Here is a 21,495-nt window from a genome sequence, read left to right as displayed (position 1 = left end):
ATGTAAACGCCAATCCTAGGCATGCTCACTTGACAAACCCATTCCAGATTTAGGGGGACCTTGCTCAGTCTGTCCATGGTCCCACTCCACTTTGACCCCCTGATAACAGCAGGACTGCAGAATCTCCCTTGTGCATTAGGCAAGTGGGCCACTCAGCTCCCCAGCCCATTGTAACACCACTGCTGTGTAAGCCCAGGAGGGTAGAGAAACTGCCAGCTTCTCCTTCAGGCATGGGGCTACATTACTGCTGCCCCATTATCACTGGGTAAGCCACAAGCATGGCACCAGAGCAGTGCCACAGCTGTAGCCCAGTGGTAGAGCAGTGGCTACAGCAATAGCTCAGTGGTCAACTTTGCATGCAGAGACCCCTGTCAGAAATCCTGGAGAGCTGCTACCAGTCAGTGTAGACAGACTTCAGCTAGATGACCCAATGATCTGACTCTGTGTAAGGCAGCTTCCTGTGTACCAAGCGGGAGGTCAAATAACAATAACAATGGGTAGTGGAATGAGCAGGTAAGGTGTCTGCCCAGTATGATGGGTGTTGACTGCAGGGCTGTTACAAGGTATATCTCCCTGAACTTAATGGGATTTACTTCATGGGAAATATGCATCCATAAAAATCAACAGGATTTACAGGAATTTATTACAAGGTTAGGAATGAGGCCTGGTATAAAGTGAATAATATGCTCCGAATGATGGTACAAGCATCCTATTCTAGAAGTTTAGTATGGAGAATATCCAGACTGTGTATTTATCCGCTTGGGGTCTTTAAAAGGTGAACAATAAATGTTACAGAAATTTTCTGATAGGACCTCTGAGCCAAAGGATATTGTAAAAATTTAACATAAGATGTTTGCATTGATCGCTGCCTTTTCAACATGATTGTACCTGGACAATATTCAATTATATAATATAGTATGAATTTGAATGGCTGAAATAAAATGAAATGCAACAGTATTTTATATTAAGTATCCTTATTATATTTGTTTGTTTGTTTCCCTTTGTGAGTTGCTTCCTGTGAAACATATTGAAACAATTTAACAGTAAAACTTCAACAATAAAAACTTATGTAGAATCATATTTAAAATCAAAGCTATTTCATATATAAAAACAATTTCAAATCCTGTGCAAATACAAACTGTGATTAAAAAACACCCTCCACCTGAAAAGCTTGTTGAAGGAGGAAGGTGACCAATGAGATGCTAAAAAGACCAGAGGTAGCCTGCGTCTGATGGGTAACAGAAGGTAGTCCCAAAGAGTAAATGCTGGCACACTAAACGCTAGATTCCTACATGGAATGAACTAATGCCCCTCCTGATGAGGTGCTTTCTGCAGGAGACTCTCTCCTGCAGAACACAGTGGTAGGTGAGGCAATATTTATTGTTGAATACCAGAGACAGACGTTCTTCTATAACAAATAGTCTGATCCTAACAGTTATTCAAAAGTAAGTTCTAGTGTTTTCAGTCAGGCTTCTTTCAGCACCCATGACTGACTTTCATGGTGCCCTCAAATTTGCTGCCTGTGCAAGGCTACTAATGGTGGGACCAACCCATCGCTTGTTACATCTAGGCTGCCTCATTCCTCAGCTCCTCCTCACTTAAGAGCCAGTGTGGTGTAGTGGTTAAGAGCGGTAGACTCCTAACCTGGGGGACCGGGTTTGCGTCTCCGCTCCTCCACATGCAGCTGCTGGGTGACCTTGGGCTTCTTTGAAGTCTCTCAGCCCCACTCACCTCACAGAGTGTTTGTTGTGGGAGAGGAAGGGAAAGGAGAATTTTAGCTGCTTTGAGACTCCTTCAGATAGTGATAAAGCAGGATATCAAATCCAAACTCTTTTTTTCTTCTTCTTCTTTCACTTGCAAAGGTACTAAGGCTCCAACTCTGGACCTGGCAGTACTATTAAATTCTGGACCTGGCAGTACCATTAAATTCAGCAAATGTGTCTAGGATTCCATCCTAGGAGTAGGATGGTAGCAGAGTGCCCACCAGAAAACGTTGGACTCAAACTCCCATCAGCCCCAGCCACTATAGCCAATGATCAAGGATGATGGGAACTGTAGTCCAACATTTTCTGGAGGGCACCACAGCTAACTCATTTGAAAGGGCTAAATTGTACTAAAAGACACCAGTCGGGCCAATTGGGCTGGTACTAATGTTGCCACCTCCTTTGGGGACAATTCTTATAACTTTTGAATACAAGTGAGACACTCAGAGGGGGTTGGACTAGATGATGCTTAAGGTTCCTTCCAACTCTACAACTCTATGGTCTTCCCCATTTGAGGATTATTAGGCCGATAATTCGGATTATTAAACAGAGAAAGAGACTCCTGCATAGCTTTTGCTCGTCCCATTTCACCATGTGGCCTTTGAGGTGAAGAAATAAATATGAAACTAAAAGGATTTGGAATCAGCAAGACGGGTATTTCCCCTTCTACACTGCAGAGAAGCGTCCTGTGAAAGGAAACTACGCCATGTCGGATTGATTGGGCAGGAAGCAAAGAAGAGGAATGGTTTCGCACAGGCATTAATTTTGTTTTCCCTTTGGAGTCCATCTGTCTGCTTCTACCCATCCATGCACTCCTGAGGAAATACGGGGCAGGCAGTTTGCTCCTTTGAGACACCCATTTTCTGTCTGACAGCTTAGATTTTTGTATATTTTATTTTTACTCAAGACAAATGAAAGCGCATTTAATCAAAACCGGTGACCAGCTCTTTTAAATCCTACAAGAACAACGTGGTTCCCCACAGCCCCACTCCTCAAAACAAACTGCACCTTTCAACCACTCCCAAAACAAAATTTCAATAGAGAAGCAAAAAGGGGGGATTTTAAATATACATACAGTGCAGTATAAGAAAAAGCTAAGCGCCTCTAAAATGTCACCTAGGACACACACACACAGGTTCTACCGAGATTTGAACTCGGATCGCTGGATTCAAAGTCCAGAGTGCTAACCATTACACCATAGAACCACACGGCAGCCCTGCTGGCTGAAAAGTTCTCTACTAGCACGTTCCCAAGGTTCTTTTAGGTTCACATTCATGCGTACTGATTTCCTCTTCATAATTATACATATACAGTACTGTATATGTTTAGGGACGCTTTCAATGTTTAACAGACCACTGTATTTTAATATTTTGTTGGAAGCCGCCCGTAGTGGCTGTAAAACTGCCATCAGATAGCTCTTAAATGCCCTTTTGTCAGACCGACAAGCTTCCGATTAGCCATATACTGTATATACATATATATACAGTACCGGTACTGTATGTATGTATATAATGGATAATCATACATTCTGAAATTATAGACGTTTTAAGCCCCTCACCCCCAGCAAAACGTTACCATTATGTAAAAGCATAAACCTCAACATAAAGAGAAAATAATGGCGCATTCTCCTTTCTTCCTCGTTCCCCCTCCCCCCCCAAAATGTTTTCCATATTTTTTTATTTAAGAAACCTTTGAGTCTCTTCCACCCATCACCGCCGCAAAAAAACAAAAAACTAGGAGATCCGCAGGTTCCACCGAGATTTGAACTCGGATCGCTGGATTCAGAGTCCAGAGTGCTAACCATTACACCATGGAACCATTCGTCCCGAATTGGCGCTCGTTCAATACTTATTCACACTAGCCTACCAAGACCCTCCCTTAACCAACGGAGTGGTTTTGCTCTTTCGAAAAGATTTGAAGGAATAAGTCTTACTGTAAGGAGGGGGGGGGGCAACAAAGCTCCAGTATCAGAATAACTTCGGTCATTTTAAACCCGCGGCGGCGGCGAATAGTCTTGATTTGTGCCCCCCCCCCCGAGAAAAAACCATGTTAGCCGATTAGCGTCCATTTATCTCTTATCCACTTAATCCACCGTCTCCTCAGAAGTCAGCCTCCTCGCGGTGTTTCCACGGGGCTTTCTGCCCAGATAAGGGGCTACACAGAATCGAGATACATACCGGTACTGTATATCGATTCTGTGTAGCCCCTTATCGTTATATATACAGTATGGAGAGAGAAAGAATAAATACAAAGGTTGGGCGCTGGAGGGAGCGCTCGGCTGACAGATCCTTCGCGTTTACGAAGACCGTCCTGCAGTTGGGCAGAAAAAGGCGCCGTTATTTGGATAAGGGGAGGCGGGGTGTAAAACAAGAGGAGCGCCTCGTTTCACTGGGAGAGAGGAAAAACTTCTTTGAAATTTGCGTTTTGCCCGAAAGGGGCGACCTTTGAAGCAACCTTCTAAGCCCGGAGCTCCGTCAGGGAGCAGGAGCAGTAGCGGACGCCGCCGTCTTTGAAACGAGCTTACGGTATTAGAGCGGCGGCCATCTTGAGGCGAAGGAGACCTCGCGCTGAGGGAGGAGCCGAGGCATCTTCCCGCCCAAACGGGACTGGCAGGCTTCAGTTCCTAAATGGGCCACATCGAGCAATAGCAGATTATAAAGGAAAAGACTATATAGAAAGGAGGGGGAACACATCCAGCGAGAGAGAGAGAGAGAGAGAGAGAGAGAGAGAGAGAGAGAGAGAGAGAGAGAGAGAGAGAGAGAGAGAGAGAGAGAGAGAGAGAGAGAGAGAGGCTTTCTCTCCCTCCCCTTTGTTTGCTGCAACAACAACAACAACAACAATAATAATGATGATGATGATGATGAGCAGCCTCCTTGCATGAGAAAGACTCTCGACATTACATATTTAGTACTGCAAAAGCTCTTCCTGCACCGAGGCCTTCTTAATTATATGCCAGCCTCCATTAACGCCCATCGGGAGGGAGGGTGGTAGCCCATTGTGACTCTGAGAAGCACTGGACTCCAGCCTGTTTCTGAGCTTGCTGGTTAGAAGGTCTGTGGTTCGAATCCCTGCTATGGTTGCTCTCCCAGCTCCTGCCTACCTAGCAGTTGGAAAGCACACAAGTGCAAGTACGGTATTTTTTCATATATAAGATGCCCCCATGTATAAGACGACCCCCTTTAAAAAAAACAAAAAACCCAAAATTAATAAAATGCACTATGCACTATCTGTGTATAAGATGACCCCTTATTGTAAACTTCAAAAATTTAGGGGAAAATATAGTCTTATACACGGGAAAATACGGTAAATAGGTACTGCTGCGGGGGGGGGGGATGGCGTTTCCGTGCACCCTGGCTTCTGTCACGTTGCTCCAGAAACAGCTTAGTCATGCTGGCCACATGACCCGGAAAGTTGTCTGTGGACAAACGCTGACTCCCTTGGCCTGCAAAGTGAGATGAGCACCGCAACCCCATAGTCGCCTTTGACTGGACTTAACTGTCCAGGGGTCCTGTACCTTTTTTTTTAACCTTATTTACAAGGAAGACTACTCCATGTCATAATAGAGGGGAGTTTCAAAGAATTCCAGAAGACAAATCCCACCCTCCTTTGCAAAACAGGAAAACCGAACAGGGCAGGGGAGGGGAGGGCAGGCTTCAGGATCGCAGGACCTGAGTTGCATTTTCCTGGAACCCCCAAGAGCCACCATCTGGATCTAGGTGCAAACACTTAAAACTAAAGAACAGGGTGTCCTCTGAGCAGGTGCTAAGGACAGGAATTTGCTTTGAGTATCCCTGAGGTCACAGTCCTTCCACGCAGCAACCCTTCCTGTGATTTATTTCAACCATGGGGAGGGGAATTGTGTTCCTCCCCCCCCCATTGGCACGCTCCTGTTTCGGCATACACAGACACAAAATGAAGCTCTCAGGAAGGTTTATATGGGTGGGTGACCAAAGATATTTCCATTATGATGAGAAGAAAGGCAAATAGCAACCGTGGATAGGGCACCAGTTGCTTCATGTGGGCCTCATGATTACATGGTATCAGAATACAAATCCCTAGCAAAGGTACCACAAAAGATGGCCACTCTGATGAGAAGAAGCCTCTGTGCTGTGCAGGCCAAGTTCCTCCCCACAACTCTCATATGAAGCCAAAAAGGCAACGGGTGGGATTCAAACCCACACATGCACAACGGATTTCAGTTCCATTGCATTCTTCTCTTGGCCACACCAAGAGCAGCTTTTCATGTTTCCCAAACAGTCCATGCTGGACAGGAGTTCCAGACATGTGGAGCAGTAGATGACTCGTAGTGCCTTCTCAGTAGCAAAAACACAAACAAGGGTGAAACTGGAACCCACTGTGCAGAGTCCATTGTACAGTATTTCAAATCGCTTGCCTTCATTGCTCATCTACATCATAACCACAGTCAGCCATGATATCAGGATCGAATTGAGCCCATTATCTGTGGTGGTGTTTGTGTTTCCTAATGGATTTTGGAGCACATAACAAAGCAGGACAGTGTGTGGTCTATCAGTGATAGATCGATTTGTGAAACACTTTCCCAGAACAGGACAGATATTAAGGAACAACATCCTGCTCTCTGGCAGCAAGGAGCCCCTAGAGGAATCTGTTCCAGACCTGAGACACAACAGAGAGGTTCCAGGCACAAATAAGCTCTCTGAATAAGCTCTTTACCCCTCAGCTGTTGTTTCCCACTCAGCAGCAAAGCAGCAAAATAGGTTTTTCAATATATAAAACACTTCACAAATTTGTGTCTCATCTAATATAAGAAACAAGGCTCCTTGGAAGAGTTTAAATAAGCAGCTACCCAAATATTTCCCCCTTTCAGTGAGAAGGAATGGGAAATAGGAACTGTGGAGGGGGACTGCCCCTGTCTCACACTAGGCTCCCGACTGCATCTTTATTTCATCTGGGCCCTGCACTTGTAACTCCTTCCTCTGATGGATGATGGGGGGGGGGGCATGCACAGCACAGAGGAGTACAGTGCAGGACCACGGACAAGGCCTCCATGTGCCAGTCAAGTTCTCACCCGGGAATCTGTTATGTGAAACCAAAAGGTCGACAAGGATGGGATTCAAACCCATGCGTGCACAGCACAATGGATTTCGAGTCCATCGCCTTCACCTCTCAGCCACCTTGTCCACACTGGTGGCCTTTCACAACTCCCCAATAGGCCACGTTGGGCAGGGGCTTCCAGAAAGAACAGACAATTAGTCCTTCCTCCTTGCCAGTAAAAACACAAGGTTGGAATTTGAACCAACTTGCTCCGAGCATAATGGATTTCTAGTCCTTGGCATTCACCTCACAGCCACCTCTAACTGTCTGCCCAATGGCAGGACCTCTCTGCAGCAGTGAAGGGGTTCAGGAGCTGCCCCTTAGGAATCTGTTATAAAGACCAAAAGTCTGATGGGGGGGATTCAAACCCAAAGAATTTCTAGTCCATCACCTTTACCTCTTGGACATCTCATCCACATCAGCAGCTTTTCATGAGTTTCAAATAGGACGTTTTGGGCTAGGACTTGCAGAAATGGGGAGCAGCAGATGGAGTGGTGTGCAACTTTCTCTGTACTTTTGCAGGGACCATGCTCATTTTGTGAGTGTTCTTTCAGTTTTATGTATCACTGAAGTCCGCCCAAGAACAAGCCTTCTTGGGTAGGGCAATCACCCAAAGAAATTTCACCTTGTGATGAGGAAAGGGAACAACAACCTGACCTCTCCCAAATCTCTCCCTCCCCTTCCCCACACATAGCCAACAAAAACCTACTGTGTGATGCCAAAAGACCAAGAAGGGTGGGATTCGAACCCACACGTGCACAGCACAATGGATTTCAAGTCCATCGCCTTCACCTTTCAGCCACTTCGTCCATGCTTTTCATTATTTCCAAATAGGCCATGCTGGACTAGGAGTCCCAGACATGCAGACTACCAGCCCTCTCTCGCCGGCAGCAAAACACCATGAGGGTGGAATTTGAACCTATGCAATCAGAGAGAGTGCAAAGGATTTCTAGTTGATTGCGTTCACCATTTGGCCACCTTAGACAACAGGTGACCATAGCAGCAAGTCCTCTTACTCCTTTCTGGTCTTTTCTTGAGAAAGTTTTTTTTTTAAAAAAATCAGATTGAGGAAAATTCTAAAGATGCGTAGATCCACTATCCTCTGGCAGTGAGGAGCCCCAGGGGACTCAAATCCAACACAGCAGACCAACACTTCATGACAGCAGCCATGAAAAAAGGTTTACAAGCTCCTATTTGCTCAGCAGGTTTGTCCAACCCCACAGTGAGATTTCAAAGAATGGTTAAACATGCACATGCATATATATGGTACATTTCATGGATTATCCTTGCGCAAGGCCATGTTAATCTCTGTATCATTCCAACTCCTGTATATTACCAAAGTGAACACAAAAACCAGCCCTCTAGGAAGGGCATAAATGAGAGATTACTCGAGGGTATTTCATCTAACAAAAAGAAAGTAGATCGCAACTATGGATAGGGCCCATCTCTAGGCTCCTGTTAGACCCCTTCTTCCATTGCCTTTGTTTCATTTGGCCCACATGCCAGTAATTCCTTCATTTGATAGTATAACATTGGAATACAAGTTACAGCAAAGGATGATGGGGGAGAGGTGCACTGCACAGAGCAGCAGTGGAGGTGTCAGTGCTCCGATGGCTAAGTCCTCCCCCCGATTCTATTCTATAGAGCCAAAAGACCGATGAGGGTGGGATTTGAACCCACGCGTGCAGAGCACAATGGATTTCAAGTCCATCGCCTTCACCTCTCGGCCACCTCATCATGCATTGTAATGAGACTTCAAAGAAATATGGATATTCTTTGTCATCCTTGCACAGGAACCACCCTAATATTGTATGCCCTGTACACCACAAGGTGATCACTGAGATAATCAGGGAGAGCACTATTAGTGGTTTCCCTTGGGCCAGAAGCACAACTAATGTCAACAGGGAGTTGTGCCTTCAGTGCTCCTCCTTCCAGGGGAGGAACAGACTTAGGGAACTGGGGAACTTCGGTCCCCATAACTGCCTCTTCTCCAGCCTCTGATTCTGGACTGCTCTCTGCCACAGACTCTTCCTGCTCACTAAACCCCTGGCATCCTACCTGGGAAGGCAATGCCAGCCCCAAACTACCAGGAGTTGCCTCTGGGATCAGGGGGCTGCATGTGTCTAGGCCTTTCTAATGTTCTTCCCCAGGACTCTGCTGTGTGAGGCCAAAAGGCCAATAAGGATAGGATTTGAGCCCACACGTACAGAACACAATGGATTTCTAGTCCATAGCCATCACCACTCAGCCACCTCACCTGTAATAGTGGCAGGACCTGTCACTCTTATAGGGCATTCGTATTCCAGTCAGCACCTGCTTGTTCATTACCTGAAGGATGATAGAGTGGTTGTGTTCTGCATCACAAGCCTTGTGATAGGATAGGCCAAATTGCAGAACATTTTCTCCCCCAAAAGTTTATGGAATTTCTAAAGGGTCACCTTTCCCTAGCACCATGGAGCTCCAGGAGAGACAAACTCCAGACCCCATGACCACCTAATAGGCAGCTTAGGCAGAAACCATGAAGCAGCTTTCTCAGCTCCCCTTCACCCAACAGCTTTGTCTCACGTGGCAAAACAGCTTCATGGAAAGATAAAATGTGTGTAAATGGAACACTTCACAAAGTTCAGTATCATCCTTCAGCAGGGGCCATGCTAATCTCCATTTCATTCCATTTTCATCCTTTTTGTCACTGAACTCCACACAACAACCAGCCCTCTTGGGAGAGTTTAAATGGGAAGCTACCCAAGGACATTTCACCTCACAATGAGGAGGAAAATGGGCAGCAACTATAGCCAAGACCCATTTTACCAGGTTTCTTCCAGGCCCCTGCTCTCTTCATCTATTTCATCTGGACCCCATGTCAGTAATTCCCACCCCCCCAAGCATGGCACCACACAGCAAGTCAAAACAAATGATGATAGATGGAATTTGCATGGAGTAGAGCATGGAGTAGGATCTGACGCCTCTGTATTATGCCAGCTATGTTCTCCTGGAATCTTCTATCGGAGGCCAAAAGGCCGACGAGGGTGGGATTTGAACCCCGCACATGCAGAGCACAATGGATTTCTAATCCATCGCCTTCACCACTCAGCCACCTCGTCTGCTTAAACCATAGGGCCTCCTACTGCTCCAGGGCCTTTCTTATCCACTCTGAAGTTTCTTGTTCATTTCCTAAAGGATGTCAGCATGCTAGGTCACAAAAAAAGAGGAAGGATTCAAATGACTGATTGGAAAGGCCCAAACATATTTCACCCTGCAGTTAGGAGGAAAGCAGTAACAGCAATTGAGCAATGGACCACTGGGCAGCACCACACCCCAGCAAGCTCCCCTTTTGTCTTTGTTTCACCTGGGTCTCATGCTGGCAACTTCTCCCTCTGATGGTGTAGCACTGGAATGCAAATCTCATGAAAGGATGGTTCCATTTTGGAATTTAATCCTAATATTTTGTCACTGCTATAGCTTTTTCTTTCCTTAGTAATCATTATTTTCAACCATTAGCAAAAGGCAAACAAGAAATCCATGAACAAAGTTGAAACAAGGACTTTATTTATATCACTTCTGGGTAGGGTTGCTTGATCTGAAACCTAGAAATTTGGGAAATGCAAATACTGGTACATATCCTTTTCAAATATTCCTAATTGTATTCGTCATATGCTTTTCCTATTTTGTACACCTACGAAGGTGTTTCGAGGAAGTGGATTCTCTTTTTGAAGGGAGCACATGTGCTATAAATTTAAGCTGGTGGGCCAAGAAGAAATAAAGGAAGAGGCAGTGGAGTCAGGGAAGACCTTGCAGGGCTTGTCTCCCATCCCTACTCTGGGACAGGGAAAAGGAGAAAAGCACACCTCCATTATGTGCACTGTTTGGGCCCCAACAGCTGAAAGTTCTACAGCAAATGCAAGCCTAACAGCCGCCATTTTTCACTTCGGCCCCCTCCCCTCGTTCACATGCACACACTGTTTTCAGAATGGATGCATTCACCTCAGTTTCCTTCAAGCAGTACGTGAGGCATGCCTGTTGCTCAAACAACCTAAAAACCTCCACACGCTCCCGCTACAACCAATACAAATGCAATGATATTATCCCCCCTGTGCAGACATTGCTCTTGCAACTACTGTATACAGATAGTGTTTGCTCTGCTGGCATTGCAAACATGCTTTCCTGCAGGGCAGGCAGGGCTAGGGCCAGGATGTAGCACAAGTGCATGTACTGCAGGAGATATTACATATATACAGACCTAAGCCCAAAATTAGTTCTGGTGCTACCATGCTTGTAACTGACCGCCTCTCGTTTTTTCCTTCCAACATTGTCCTCTAATAATTACCCCAGCTCTGCTTCAGCTGAACTTTACAAAAAGTCTCATCTTTTCAAATGCATCACAGGCTAACACAAAACATAACCTAACGTGTTTTTGGCCTCGCTATGCTCATTTTAAAATATTTACTATCCATTTAAGTGATTATTACATTAGTGTCCCACCTTTCCTCCAAGGAGCTCAAGGTTGTGTAAATGGTTCTCCCCCTTCCCATTTTATCCTTTACAAATTAGGTAGTTTCTCGTTAAATTGCAAACAAAATTGAATTTCTCCCTCATCCCTATTTTGGGCTTCAAAAATTATCTGCTTGCCCTAAAACCTGGAGATGTACAGATTTCTATATTTTGAAACAAAGAATGCTCCCCTGCTTACCCAGTATTTCCATAATTCTTTACAGTTACAAGTTATCAGAATCAACCCTACTTGAAGCTATCGAAATAATCTTTGGGTTTTTAAGTTGGAAGAGGGAAAATTCTGGTGCAAATATTGGCAAGGCACTTCACTTTTGCTTCCTGAGGATTTCCTCTTCACTAAATCAAGTTTGCTTCCTACCAGCTCAACACTTTGTTAACAAACACATAAACTCGCCCCAACTATTTCTCTGGTTATCCCTGGTGCCTGAACATCCTCATTTTCTCTCTTTGTGTTTATTTAGGTCTCCCTACTTCCACAACTCCTCTCTGAGTACAAGAGCCAACATGCAGAGCATAGCCTCTTCCTCCATTTTATTAACTTTCTTGTGTAACTGCAATTCCCAGGAGACAAAGCACAGGTGTTTCCGATGGCTCACAAAGCACCCTGGGGATTGTAGTTCCAGAGCCCAGGAGTGCACCTTTAATACTGGTAGTAGTTGAAAAGACTACCATTCCCAACTCCACTGCCTCCAAATCCTCAAACCAGAAACATTGCATTGTTTCATTTTTGAGTTGTATGATCTTCTGCTAACATCCCTGCTTTTAGCTTCCCAATGGATCAGCCCATATAATAGAGAGCTTCTGGCAACCCTACGGCCAACTTAGATGAGCAGGATACAAATCATTTTTCATCTTCTATTTTCTGTTTTTCTTTCACTCCAGCGGCCACAACAGCAAAAAACAAGTCTGGGAAGAACGTGCGAATGTAAACAGCTGCCTTTGCAAGGGGATTTGCCATGAACACTTCTTGCTTCTTCCTGCTCACTGTCCGGAGAATTTCATCCGCTACTTCCACGGGGTGGACACCATTGGCCAGTTTTCTGAAAAAGACTGAAAGAGGGAAACAATGTTTCTCTTCAAGTGGCAAAACGAGACACACTCTGCTCTGAAATTATTTACCTATTAGAACCATAGAATCATAGAGTTGGAAGAGACCACAAGGGCCATCGAGTCCAACCCCCTGCCAAAAGCAGGAAATACCATCAAAGCATTCTTGACATATGCCTGTCAAGCCTCTGCTTAAAGACCTCCAAAGAAGGAGACTCCACCACACTCCTTGGCAGCAAATTCCACTGCCGAACAGCTCTTACTGTCAGGAAGTTCTTCCTAATCTTTAGGTGGAATCTTCTTGTAGTTTGAATCCATTGCTCCATGTCCACTTATCTGGAGCAGCAGAAAACAACCTTTCTCCCTCCTCTATATGGCATCCTTTTATATATTTGAACATGGCTATCATATCACCCCTTAACCTTCTCTTCTCCAGGCTAAACATACCCAGCTCCCTAAGCCATTCCTCATAAGGCATCGTTTCCAGGCCTTTGACCATTTTGGTTGCCCTCCTCTGGACACGTTCCAGCTTGTCAGTATCCTTCTTGAACTGTGGTGCCCAGAACTGGACACAGTACTCCAGGTGAGGTCTGACCATAGCAGCATACAGTGGTACTATTACTTCCCTTGATCTAGATGCTATACTCCTATTGATGCAGCCCAGAATTGCATTGGCTTTTTTAGGTGCTGCATCACACTGTTGATGTATGTCAAGTTTGTGGTCTACCAAGACTCCTTGATCATTTTCACATGTACTGCTCTCAAACCAGGTGTCACCCATCCTGTATTTGTGCCTTTCATTTTTATTTTTATTTTGCCCAAGTGTTGTACTTTACATTTCTCCCTGTTAAAATTCATCTTGTTTGCTTCGGCCCAGTTGTCTAATCTGTTAAGGTCATTTTAAAGTGTGATTCTGTCCTCTGGGGTATTAGCCGCCCCTCTGCATCTGCAAATGTGATCAGGATGCCCTCAAGCCCATCATCCAAGTCATTGATAAAGATGTTGAATAAGACTGGGCCCAAGACAGAACTCTGTGGCACCCCACTAGTCACTACTCTCCAGGATGAAGAGGAGCCATTTGGGTTCGGTCAGTCAGCCAGTTACAAATCCACTGAATGGTAGCATTGTCTAGCCCGCATATTATTTCAGATCAGGGCCACCAGTAAGCATCTGGTAGGTGGGCTCAGAAATGATTTCCTAGATTCAGACCACAAACCATCTCATACCACTGTCACATCACAGTTCGACGATACAGAATGCTTAAACAAGTTCAAGATTCCTACTGGAATACTCCTCCTCAATCTCTTGCTGTTCCTAGAAAGTGAGTGTTTAAAAAATGTTGACAGCAAGAAGATGCATGCCTCAGTCCCCTTTGCTGAAATGTGGATATATATGTATTCCCCTAAATTTGTCTAAACTCCCTCCATGCCCCATTTCACCCACTACTAGTATGCAATTCATATTGCCTCTCATTTCAGGTTCCCACCACACTGGCCTGCTCCACTATTCTCTTCTTCCACCTTTCATTCCGGCTCTCCCATCCCCACCCCAATTTAGGTTAATCTTACATTTCCACACGGAGGCTTCCCAGTTGCTAGCCTGTGCTTGAACATGGGATGCACGTATGAAACTTGGAGTCACAGTACTGACACAAACACCAAATTCCTGCAGTTCTGCCCTCAGGCAATCAAAGAAGCCCAGAGCAGCATGCTTGGAAGCAGCATCTAGGAGGAAAAAAAGAGATGATCTCATATATTAAACAAATAAACGATCTAACCCCGATCCCCACAGTATATTATCGTCTCAGGTCTAATATACAGAAACTTGGGTTCCTAGAAGCCCAGTTCCTGATCATTTCAGCACCAAACCAATAGCACAGATCCAGTTTCACAGCGAGCCTTTTATTTTAAATATTGGCTTTTCAACTCTTCCAGAAACCCAAAGAAGGAGCAAATTGTGTTGGCTGAAAGGACAGTTTTTGCTGAAATACTCAGAGTTGTCGTTGGGCTTATGGGTGGGATCCTCAGGTCAGTTTCTTACTTCTGTAGAATATGGAGAAATGGAATGGCACCGGGCAGTTTTGACACCTGCTTTTTCTCAATGGGTTAAAAACTCTCGGGGTTAGTGGTCAGCTGGAAGCCTGATAGTAACATATTTAACAGTCCATGCAATAAGAATTAAAATCCCTGTTAATCAGTTAATTGAACTGATGTGTGGTCAGTGAGCAATTTGCACAGTGGTGGGCTGAGTGGAGAGCTTGAAACCTCTCTTAAAATTGCCCCTTTCTGTTCATCAGATCAATTATCTGATGAGCAAAGAATGGGTAATTTGATTCTTCATCATGGTACTGGGCTGGACAGAGAGCTTGAAATATCTCTGTCTAGCCCAGCACTATGATGAGGATTAAAACTGTTCAGTCTCTGATGGTGTTCTGAACTTATTCCTCCCCCACGGACAGTGCTGCTGCTGCTGCCATCAAAAAATTAGGTTAGGAACTGATGGGCCACTTGGAGAGGCTCAACTTGCTGGATCAGGCCTGCAGGGCAGTGCTTCAGCACCGTTGCAACAAATGGTTATTTTCTCAATCTGTAAACTTACAGGCTCCACGAAAAGGGACTCCTACTTTCCCCTGGATGTTATTGACTAGCACAACTTGCCCAGTTCTTCTGGAGATCATGTTGGGAATAAGGGCTGCAAGGGTGAAAAGATGGCAGAAAATGAATGATTTTAGAGAAATGCAATTACCAGGGGAGTGATCCTTATCTAAACACATACCCAACATTTCTTTTCCTTGCCTGTGTAACAGTTAAGGCTTTATGAACCAGTGAAAAACAAGTTCAAAGAATGATATCCCAACACCATGAACAGTTCCTACTATTGGCAGCCAATATAGAAAGAGAAAATTCATGCTGCTCGTTCCCAATCTCTTAAAACAATAAAGCTCTTAAACAGCACAACTAAGGCACAGCCACCTAGTTCCCATGCCCTGCAGTACAGGTAGCCAACATGGTGCTCTCCCAGTATTTTTGGACTCCAGATCCCATCAGCTAGTGTGGCATTGGCCGAGTACAATGGGAACTGTAGTCAACATCATCATTCCACAAGTGAGCCCATATATGGAGAACTAGTAGTCACCAACATCAAACTCAGATGTCATTGTGCTCTGTGAATGCAACCTTATTCATCTACTGGGATGATCATGTTAGTTGCAATTGTGTCTATACAGTGGGTAGCGGACTGTTGTAACTTTTAAGACAGCTTAGTATGAACGAGTACAGGAAATATTAAGCGTTTCAGCGGGAGGTAAGTACATGTGCACGAATGGGATTATATGTGCTTACATTTGGTCAGATCATGTCCAGGGATACTAGTGGGAGTCATTAGACATTAAGGTTATACAGTATTGCACTACAGATATCATTAGCTTTCCCCAGGGAATCTTGGGGATGGTAGTGTTCAAGGAGGCTACAGCTCTTGAACAGATAATATTCCACAGTATCATCAAGTTCCCGGGTGCTTTGAAGGCAGCACAAAACTGATGCAAGTTGGTAATGTGGAGACGTCATGAGTGTGATCAGCCTCTCCAAGAAGAGAAATGCTTCCAAAGTGTGTCCCACCCGATGCCCCACCTCTAAAGGGAGATACAAGGGTCGTAAGGAGGCACAGTTCCAAATACCTTTGGTGAGTGTTATAGGCCCAAAATAGTTGGCATCCATAACCTTTTTGTCAATTTCCAGTGATATGTTCTGCACTGTTCCCTTCACCTTTGTGCTAGCGTTGTTGATAAGTATATCCACACATCCATAGCAATCCAGGATTTCTTTAGCTACGTCTTGGATGCAGTTTACATCAGAAAGATCTAGGAGGACAAGCTTCGGTGTAAATGTCTGAAAAGAAGCAAACGATTGTTACTGCCCTTTCTTGAAGGGCATTTTTTAAATATAGAAATATGGGACAACTTCCATAAGCTTTAGATGGTAGGATTAGTTCACAGATCATTTAGGGAAACAGATAGCAGCATCCAGTTTGATATCCTTATACACAACCGAAGAAGTAGAGTTCACCAGATGAGATGAATGCAAAGCAAACTGAAGATTATTGCTGTGGAAACTGACCCCCAAACTGAGGGATTCACTCCTGTGGATGCTACTGGATGAGTCAAGGAATTATGAATATAATTAGTAGCAATTCATTCAAAGTGGAGCTTTATCCACTTCAGAGGTTGTTGGTATTGCTACTGACTGATTGTCCAGTAGCCACTTTGTATATCTACCTGAGCTGATACCCAGATGACTGGGATTGCTTGCATGGTCAAAATGGGCCCATTAGAAGACAGTGGGGGAAGAACGTATGTACACTGTTGTCATAGAAAACTTGTTTTCAATTGCAATGTGATAGCCATACCAAACATTGCTTAACCCTCTGCTCCATAATGTATAGTACATCAACATGCTTTAACCACCAAGGATCGTTCAACTGAAGCTAATGCTTTTCTAGTCGCACCTTTGATCTCATGCATGCTTTCTGCTTATGGCACACCGTGTGACCTGAAAGGTAATAAGCTCTATTTAAATATATTTGTTTACATATGGGTTTTATTTGGGGGGCAGGGTAGGCTCGCTGCTGCCTTCAGTGTGGTGGGTTTGCCTTGTTGACCATAATACCTCTTCTTCTCATCTACAAGTCTTCAATAATCAGTTTCTTAATGGGAATTACATGTGTCATCTCAAAGTGAGCTAGATTCCTCAACTTCCTGCTAGGTGTAGCCAATTTTGCTGCACAATTGCATTTACAGAAGCTAATCCACCACCTGAGATCATTGCTTCACCTTGGCCCTGCATAGCAGACAGCAATGCCTAATTCAAAAGTAATGAGAAAAGGGTACAAGCTTATATATTCTGCTTCTCTTGTTTCATAGGGAAAAATCCTGCTGTCGTTACACAGTCCCTTACAGGGTACTTACTGCTGTAGGATCAGCCACACTGTTTAAAGCATCATAGAGAGCTTCCAACTTATCCAGGTGTTTACCACACAGAACTAGCCTTGCTCCACCTGAGTGAAATACTCGTGAGCATTCTGAAAGATAAACCAGTGAATAATGCAGGTTAGATGATGATGATGATGATGATGATAATAATAATAATAATTTTATTTATACCCTGGCCACCTGGCTGGGTTTCCCCAGCCACTCTGGGTGGCTTAAAGCAGGCATAAGCAAACTCGGCCCTCCAGATGTTTTGGGATTACAACTCCCATCATCCCTGACCATTGGTTCTGTTAGCTAGGGATGATGGGAGTTGTAGTCCCAAGACATCTGGTGGGCCAAGTTTTCCTATGCCTGGCTTAAAGCATATATAAACCATGTACCTGTATTCTTGTTAATTTGAAATAAACAAGAGGGAGATGTTCTCTTAACACTGCAGCACACACATACACAGGGCATTGGTTATACTGTATTTTAAATACTGGATTTTCAGAGAGTTGAGAAATTGCACCATGTATATTGTCTGAAACCCATAAACTGTGCAAACAGACAGAAATGCACCCAAGTTTTCTTATAAAAATGAACTGGTCAGCCAATGCAGTCTCACCAGTGGTGAAGCTGTTCTGAAGATGTAAGAAAATCATGGTGTTTCAATTAGCAAACCCTCCATCTCCCACTGCAGTAGAAGCTGTTAATGTCAGACAGAAATGGACACACTGGATGCATGCTATGGAACAAACTGCCAGGTGAGAGAATTCACCTATGCACCATCTTAAACAAGGATCGAGAAGCTGTGGCCTTCCAGATAGAGCTGAGCAGCCCCTGCTAACATGGCTAATGGTCAGAGATGATGGGAGTTAAGAGTCCAGACTCCAGCAACATCTTTGTGAACTTCCCCAAGTGCATCTGCCAAATGGTGCACATGAGCCCCTGATGATTTCTCAACTGACATATCCTGTTTCCACAGCCTGGCAGGCAGCAGAGCAGCAAGCCTATCAGAGAACCCCATGCAGCTGAAATGGATCACTTTCCAGCCCTCTTATACCTTCTTTTGCTATGAGCCCATCCATTAACTGGACGGCTGCTGTGGTGGCTGCCTGCTCAAGGCCCCAAGGCCTGTAAGCAATTTCACTTCAAGAGAGCCATTCTGCATGCCTTCTTACTGGTCTCAAACCTTAAAGCTCAGCACTGGTGCATAACTTATGGATTATAGAAATAATCTATTTATACCACCCTGCTGCCACCTGATAGTTACTGTATGTGCAATTAGATCTCACTGCAACAGCACAGCCACCCGGCTATAAATAGACCCATTTATTTCATCTAAGACTTAGTGTTTGTGGGAAAGCAGCTTTTCAACTAATTCTGGATCCACCTGACTGTCATTCTTCCTAGCCCACATTTCTCTAGTATTATGCTGAGGATGCTGTGTGGACATTGATTCCCTAAATAAATACAGGGCAGCTGCTTTTATTGCTAATTCATTTTGGTGTATATAAAGCCATCAGCTGGGGATTCCAGAGGTCGGCACCAAAAGCAAACCTAAGTTTTGCAAGGAAAAAAGACCCAGTTTCTGTTGCAGAACCAATTAGGCAAAATGTGGTGATGATCTACCTATCAATACCTATCATTTGTGCACTTTTTTGCCCTGCTCCACACCACAAGGGTTAGTACAATGCAGACAATCACAAAATTAGCTCTCTTACTTAGCTTTGCTAAATTGGTTCAATTGCAACGTTTTGATTTCTGCAGAATTTTGAATTTGTTTCAGGGTTCAATGGAGGGGAAAGAATGCAAAGACTACAGAGACTATTGCTTTATCTAAGGCAGCAGAAAATGGATCATGCAGTTTAGGAAAGAATGTGGACACAGATGGATCATAGAATAATAGAATTGTAGAGTTGTAGAGTTGGAAGGTGCCCTAAGGGTCATCTAGTCCAACAATGCAGGAATCTCAGCTAAAACATCCATGATGGGAATGAACTGGGCCATTTGAAGAATTCCCTCCATTAATATCACCACTGAGAGGTTCCATTCTGTTCAAATACACATAAATTTTATGTCTCTCGCAGTGCTGAAGCCCTGACTCTTGTCCAATTGGTTTCTGAACCAATTGCTTGCCATATTTTCAAGCTTTCATTGACAAGCACAAGGTCTAGAAATTATGCTTCTTTTTAATGGCAGCTGGATTCTTTAAGACTCCAAATGTTCCTCAAGGTGCATGTGCCAGAGAACTGGATGGCACAATGCAATCACAGCAACCCAGAGTTCTGTCTTTGTGTGTGTGTGTGTGTGTGTGTGTGTGTGTGTGTGTGTGTGTGACACAAAAGGCCCTTAGTCATTTGCTGACCTGCTTACCCTTGCCCACACCGGCACCTGCTTACCCTTGCCCACACCGGAGAGAGCATCAGTGATCACTACAACTTTGCTCCGCACGGTAGATTTTGACATCAGATGAGTAACTGTCCGATAAATATACACAATCCCGCTGATTCCAACCACCAGCAATGGGAGAATTAGCACAGCTAGGACACCCATCTTCACCTGGCAGGAAGGAGAACAAATTTAGGCAACAGAGGAGATTGTTTTGCAGCAAACATGATCAAAGGTCCCCCTCCATTAACAAAATGCAATCAAGCAGAACTTGTAGCATGTAAGGTGTTCCCAGCCATTATTTGAATTATATTATTATTTATTCAGCATCTGTCAATGCACAGAGAGATTTACCAAAGTGCACACAAAGCATTTTTCTGCTTTTAAATAACTCCACACAAAGCAATTTTGAATTGCAAAATCAAACATAATATGACAAAACCCATTAAGAATTGTTTGGGGGGTTCATTTCTTTACTGACTGTTAGATATTATGGACAAATTTGTGGGCAGTGCTGTTCCACACCAATGTTTGCAACAGTCAATTCTATTTCCCTGATGCAAGAAGAAGAAGAAGAAGAAGAAGAAGAAGAAGAAGAAGAAGAAGAAGAAGAAGAAGAAGAAGAAAGGGGGGGGGGAATGACCCGTGACATATTTCTTTTTGAAAGGAAAGAGACTAAAGCAAAGCTTCTGAGGAAATAGTGCCGATTTAACACCCAACAGAAGTTCTGTAATAAAGACAATAACTTACTTGGAATTGCAAGCCGTCAACAAGTTGATAAGGTGGTATCGCCTGCCAGCTGGTTTATACTTGAAGTTTAATTAAACTCATAGGCATTTTTGGAAAGGAAAAAGCACTCCATCCGCCGAAGCCTTTTGCCTTGAGCAAAGGCAGCTATGTATAGAGCTCAGCTGCATGACAGAGTTTTTAAAAGTAAATATAGTATCCATGGCCCCAGCCACATACCTGACCTATTTAGTTTCACAGGGCTTCAAAGTCCTTCTACTGCCCGCATGAGTGGACAAACTCAGTGATAAAGAGACATTGCTCATTTTTTTTATTTTTTATGGGTAAATGTAGGTAACAGCTCACTTTGCTCTGAAAATGCTCTAGATGTTACAAGATTGAATTGATCTGTTTCTTTTTCCCAATGTGTAGCGACTTCTGCAGTCACCAAGAGAGCGACCCTTGCAGCTCTGCTCAGAAGTTTCAATAAGTTGAACATGATTCTCAGATAAGTGTGGATACAGGATTGCAGCCTTAGTGATGGAAATGCAGTCTAAATGGTCAATAGCATTTCTATATGTGATAAGATTGTTTCTTTTAAAAATACTGGTATGATTTCAGTTACAATTTACCAGCTACTGTGTATGTGCTTTATTCTTATATGCAGGGCTCCCCCCTCCCCCCAGAATTTTGGGTGTGTGACCACTTTTGAAGTCACTGTAAGCAGATATAAAATTGAACCCAAGCTTTAGAGTCACATATATACAACATTATATAGGGTCATCAAACACACAAGGAAGCTTTTTTTAGCTGCAGTAACAGTATAAACACCGCTAGAGGACGATGTTTTGCTACCTCTCCTGACTTGTCATTTCTGTTACTTCCATGCTTTGCTTCCAGGGACTGTGTAACACATTATATGTGAGACTGTCATTGAAGTTCATTCAAAACCTTCAACTAATTCAGCAGTCAGGTTGCTAAAAGGGAGCCACCCAACAAATGCATATCACCAGTCCTGAA

General features: G+C 44.0%; 1 protein-coding gene and 7 non-coding genes across 8 annotated transcripts; all 8 read right to left on the bottom strand.

The window, feature by feature from the left end:
* Positions 1-2,896: 2,896 nt before the first annotated feature.
* On the bottom strand, positions 2,897-2,968 carry TRNAQ-UUG (transfer RNA glutamine (anticodon UUG)). Its single transcript has one exon. It is a non-coding gene; the product is annotated as a tRNA-Gln (tRNA).
* A 541-nt stretch (positions 2,969-3,509) lies between these two features.
* Positions 3,510-3,581, bottom strand: TRNAQ-CUG (transfer RNA glutamine (anticodon CUG)). The gene has a single exon. It is a non-coding gene; the product is annotated as a tRNA-Gln (tRNA).
* Positions 3,582-6,840: 3,259 nt separating this feature from the next.
* TRNAS-CGA (transfer RNA serine (anticodon CGA)) lies at positions 6,841-6,922 on the bottom strand. The gene has a single exon. It is a non-coding gene; the product is annotated as a tRNA-Ser (tRNA).
* Positions 6,923-7,559: 637 nt separating this feature from the next.
* Positions 7,560-7,645, bottom strand: TRNAS-UGA (transfer RNA serine (anticodon UGA)). Its single transcript has one exon. It is a non-coding gene; the product is annotated as a tRNA-Ser (tRNA).
* An 846-nt stretch (positions 7,646-8,491) lies between these two features.
* On the bottom strand, positions 8,492-8,573 carry TRNAS-UGA (transfer RNA serine (anticodon UGA)). Its single transcript has one exon. It is a non-coding gene; the product is annotated as a tRNA-Ser (tRNA).
* Positions 8,574-9,434: 861 nt separating this feature from the next.
* On the bottom strand, positions 9,435-9,540 carry LOC118081629 (U6 spliceosomal RNA). Its single transcript, XR_004692097.1, has one exon. It is a non-coding gene; the product is annotated as a U6 spliceosomal RNA (small nuclear RNA).
* Positions 9,541-9,854: 314 nt separating this feature from the next.
* TRNAS-AGA (transfer RNA serine (anticodon AGA)) lies at positions 9,855-9,937 on the bottom strand. Its single transcript has one exon. It is a non-coding gene; the product is annotated as a tRNA-Ser (tRNA).
* A 423-nt stretch (positions 9,938-10,360) lies between these two features.
* Positions 10,361-20,643, bottom strand: DHRS7C (dehydrogenase/reductase 7C). The gene is made up of 7 exons (XM_035104605.2): positions 20,500-20,643; positions 19,761-19,920; positions 17,356-17,468; positions 16,069-16,279; positions 14,991-15,083; positions 13,961-14,116; positions 10,361-12,395 (listed from the first exon to the last, which is right to left on the bottom strand). The coding sequence occupies exons 2-7, from the start codon at positions 19,912-19,914 to the stop codon at positions 12,187-12,189; spliced, it is 936 nt and encodes a 311-aa protein (XP_034960496.1). The 5' UTR covers positions 19,915-19,920; positions 20,500-20,643; the 3' UTR covers positions 10,361-12,186.
* Between the last annotated feature and the right edge of the window lie 852 nt (positions 20,644-21,495).

The sequence above is a fragment of the Zootoca vivipara genome, chromosome 2 (genome assembly GCF_963506605.1).
Source record: "Zootoca vivipara chromosome 2, rZooViv1.1, whole genome shotgun sequence".
In the NCBI taxonomy this organism is placed as follows: domain Eukaryota; kingdom Metazoa; phylum Chordata; class Lepidosauria; order Squamata; family Lacertidae; genus Zootoca; species Zootoca vivipara.
Note: the sequence above shows the minus strand (reverse complement) of the source record. Positions and strands in the feature narration are given on the sequence as shown.

Bases quoted from the DNA above. Each gene is read 5' to 3' on its own strand.
- DHRS7C (XM_035104605.2), bottom strand. From the start codon at position 19,914: ATGGGTGTCCTAGCTGTGCTAATTCTCCCATTGCTGGTGGTTGGAATC. The intron at 17,469-19,760 runs GTAAGCAGGTGC...TTTATCTTTCAG, and splicing joins TCTCTCCGGTGTGGGCAAGG to AATGCTCACGAGTATTTCAC. The intron at 14,117-14,990 runs GTAAGTTTACAG...TTTTCCTCCTAG, and splicing joins AGTCCCTTTTCGTGGAGCCT to ATGCTGCTTCCAAGCATGCT.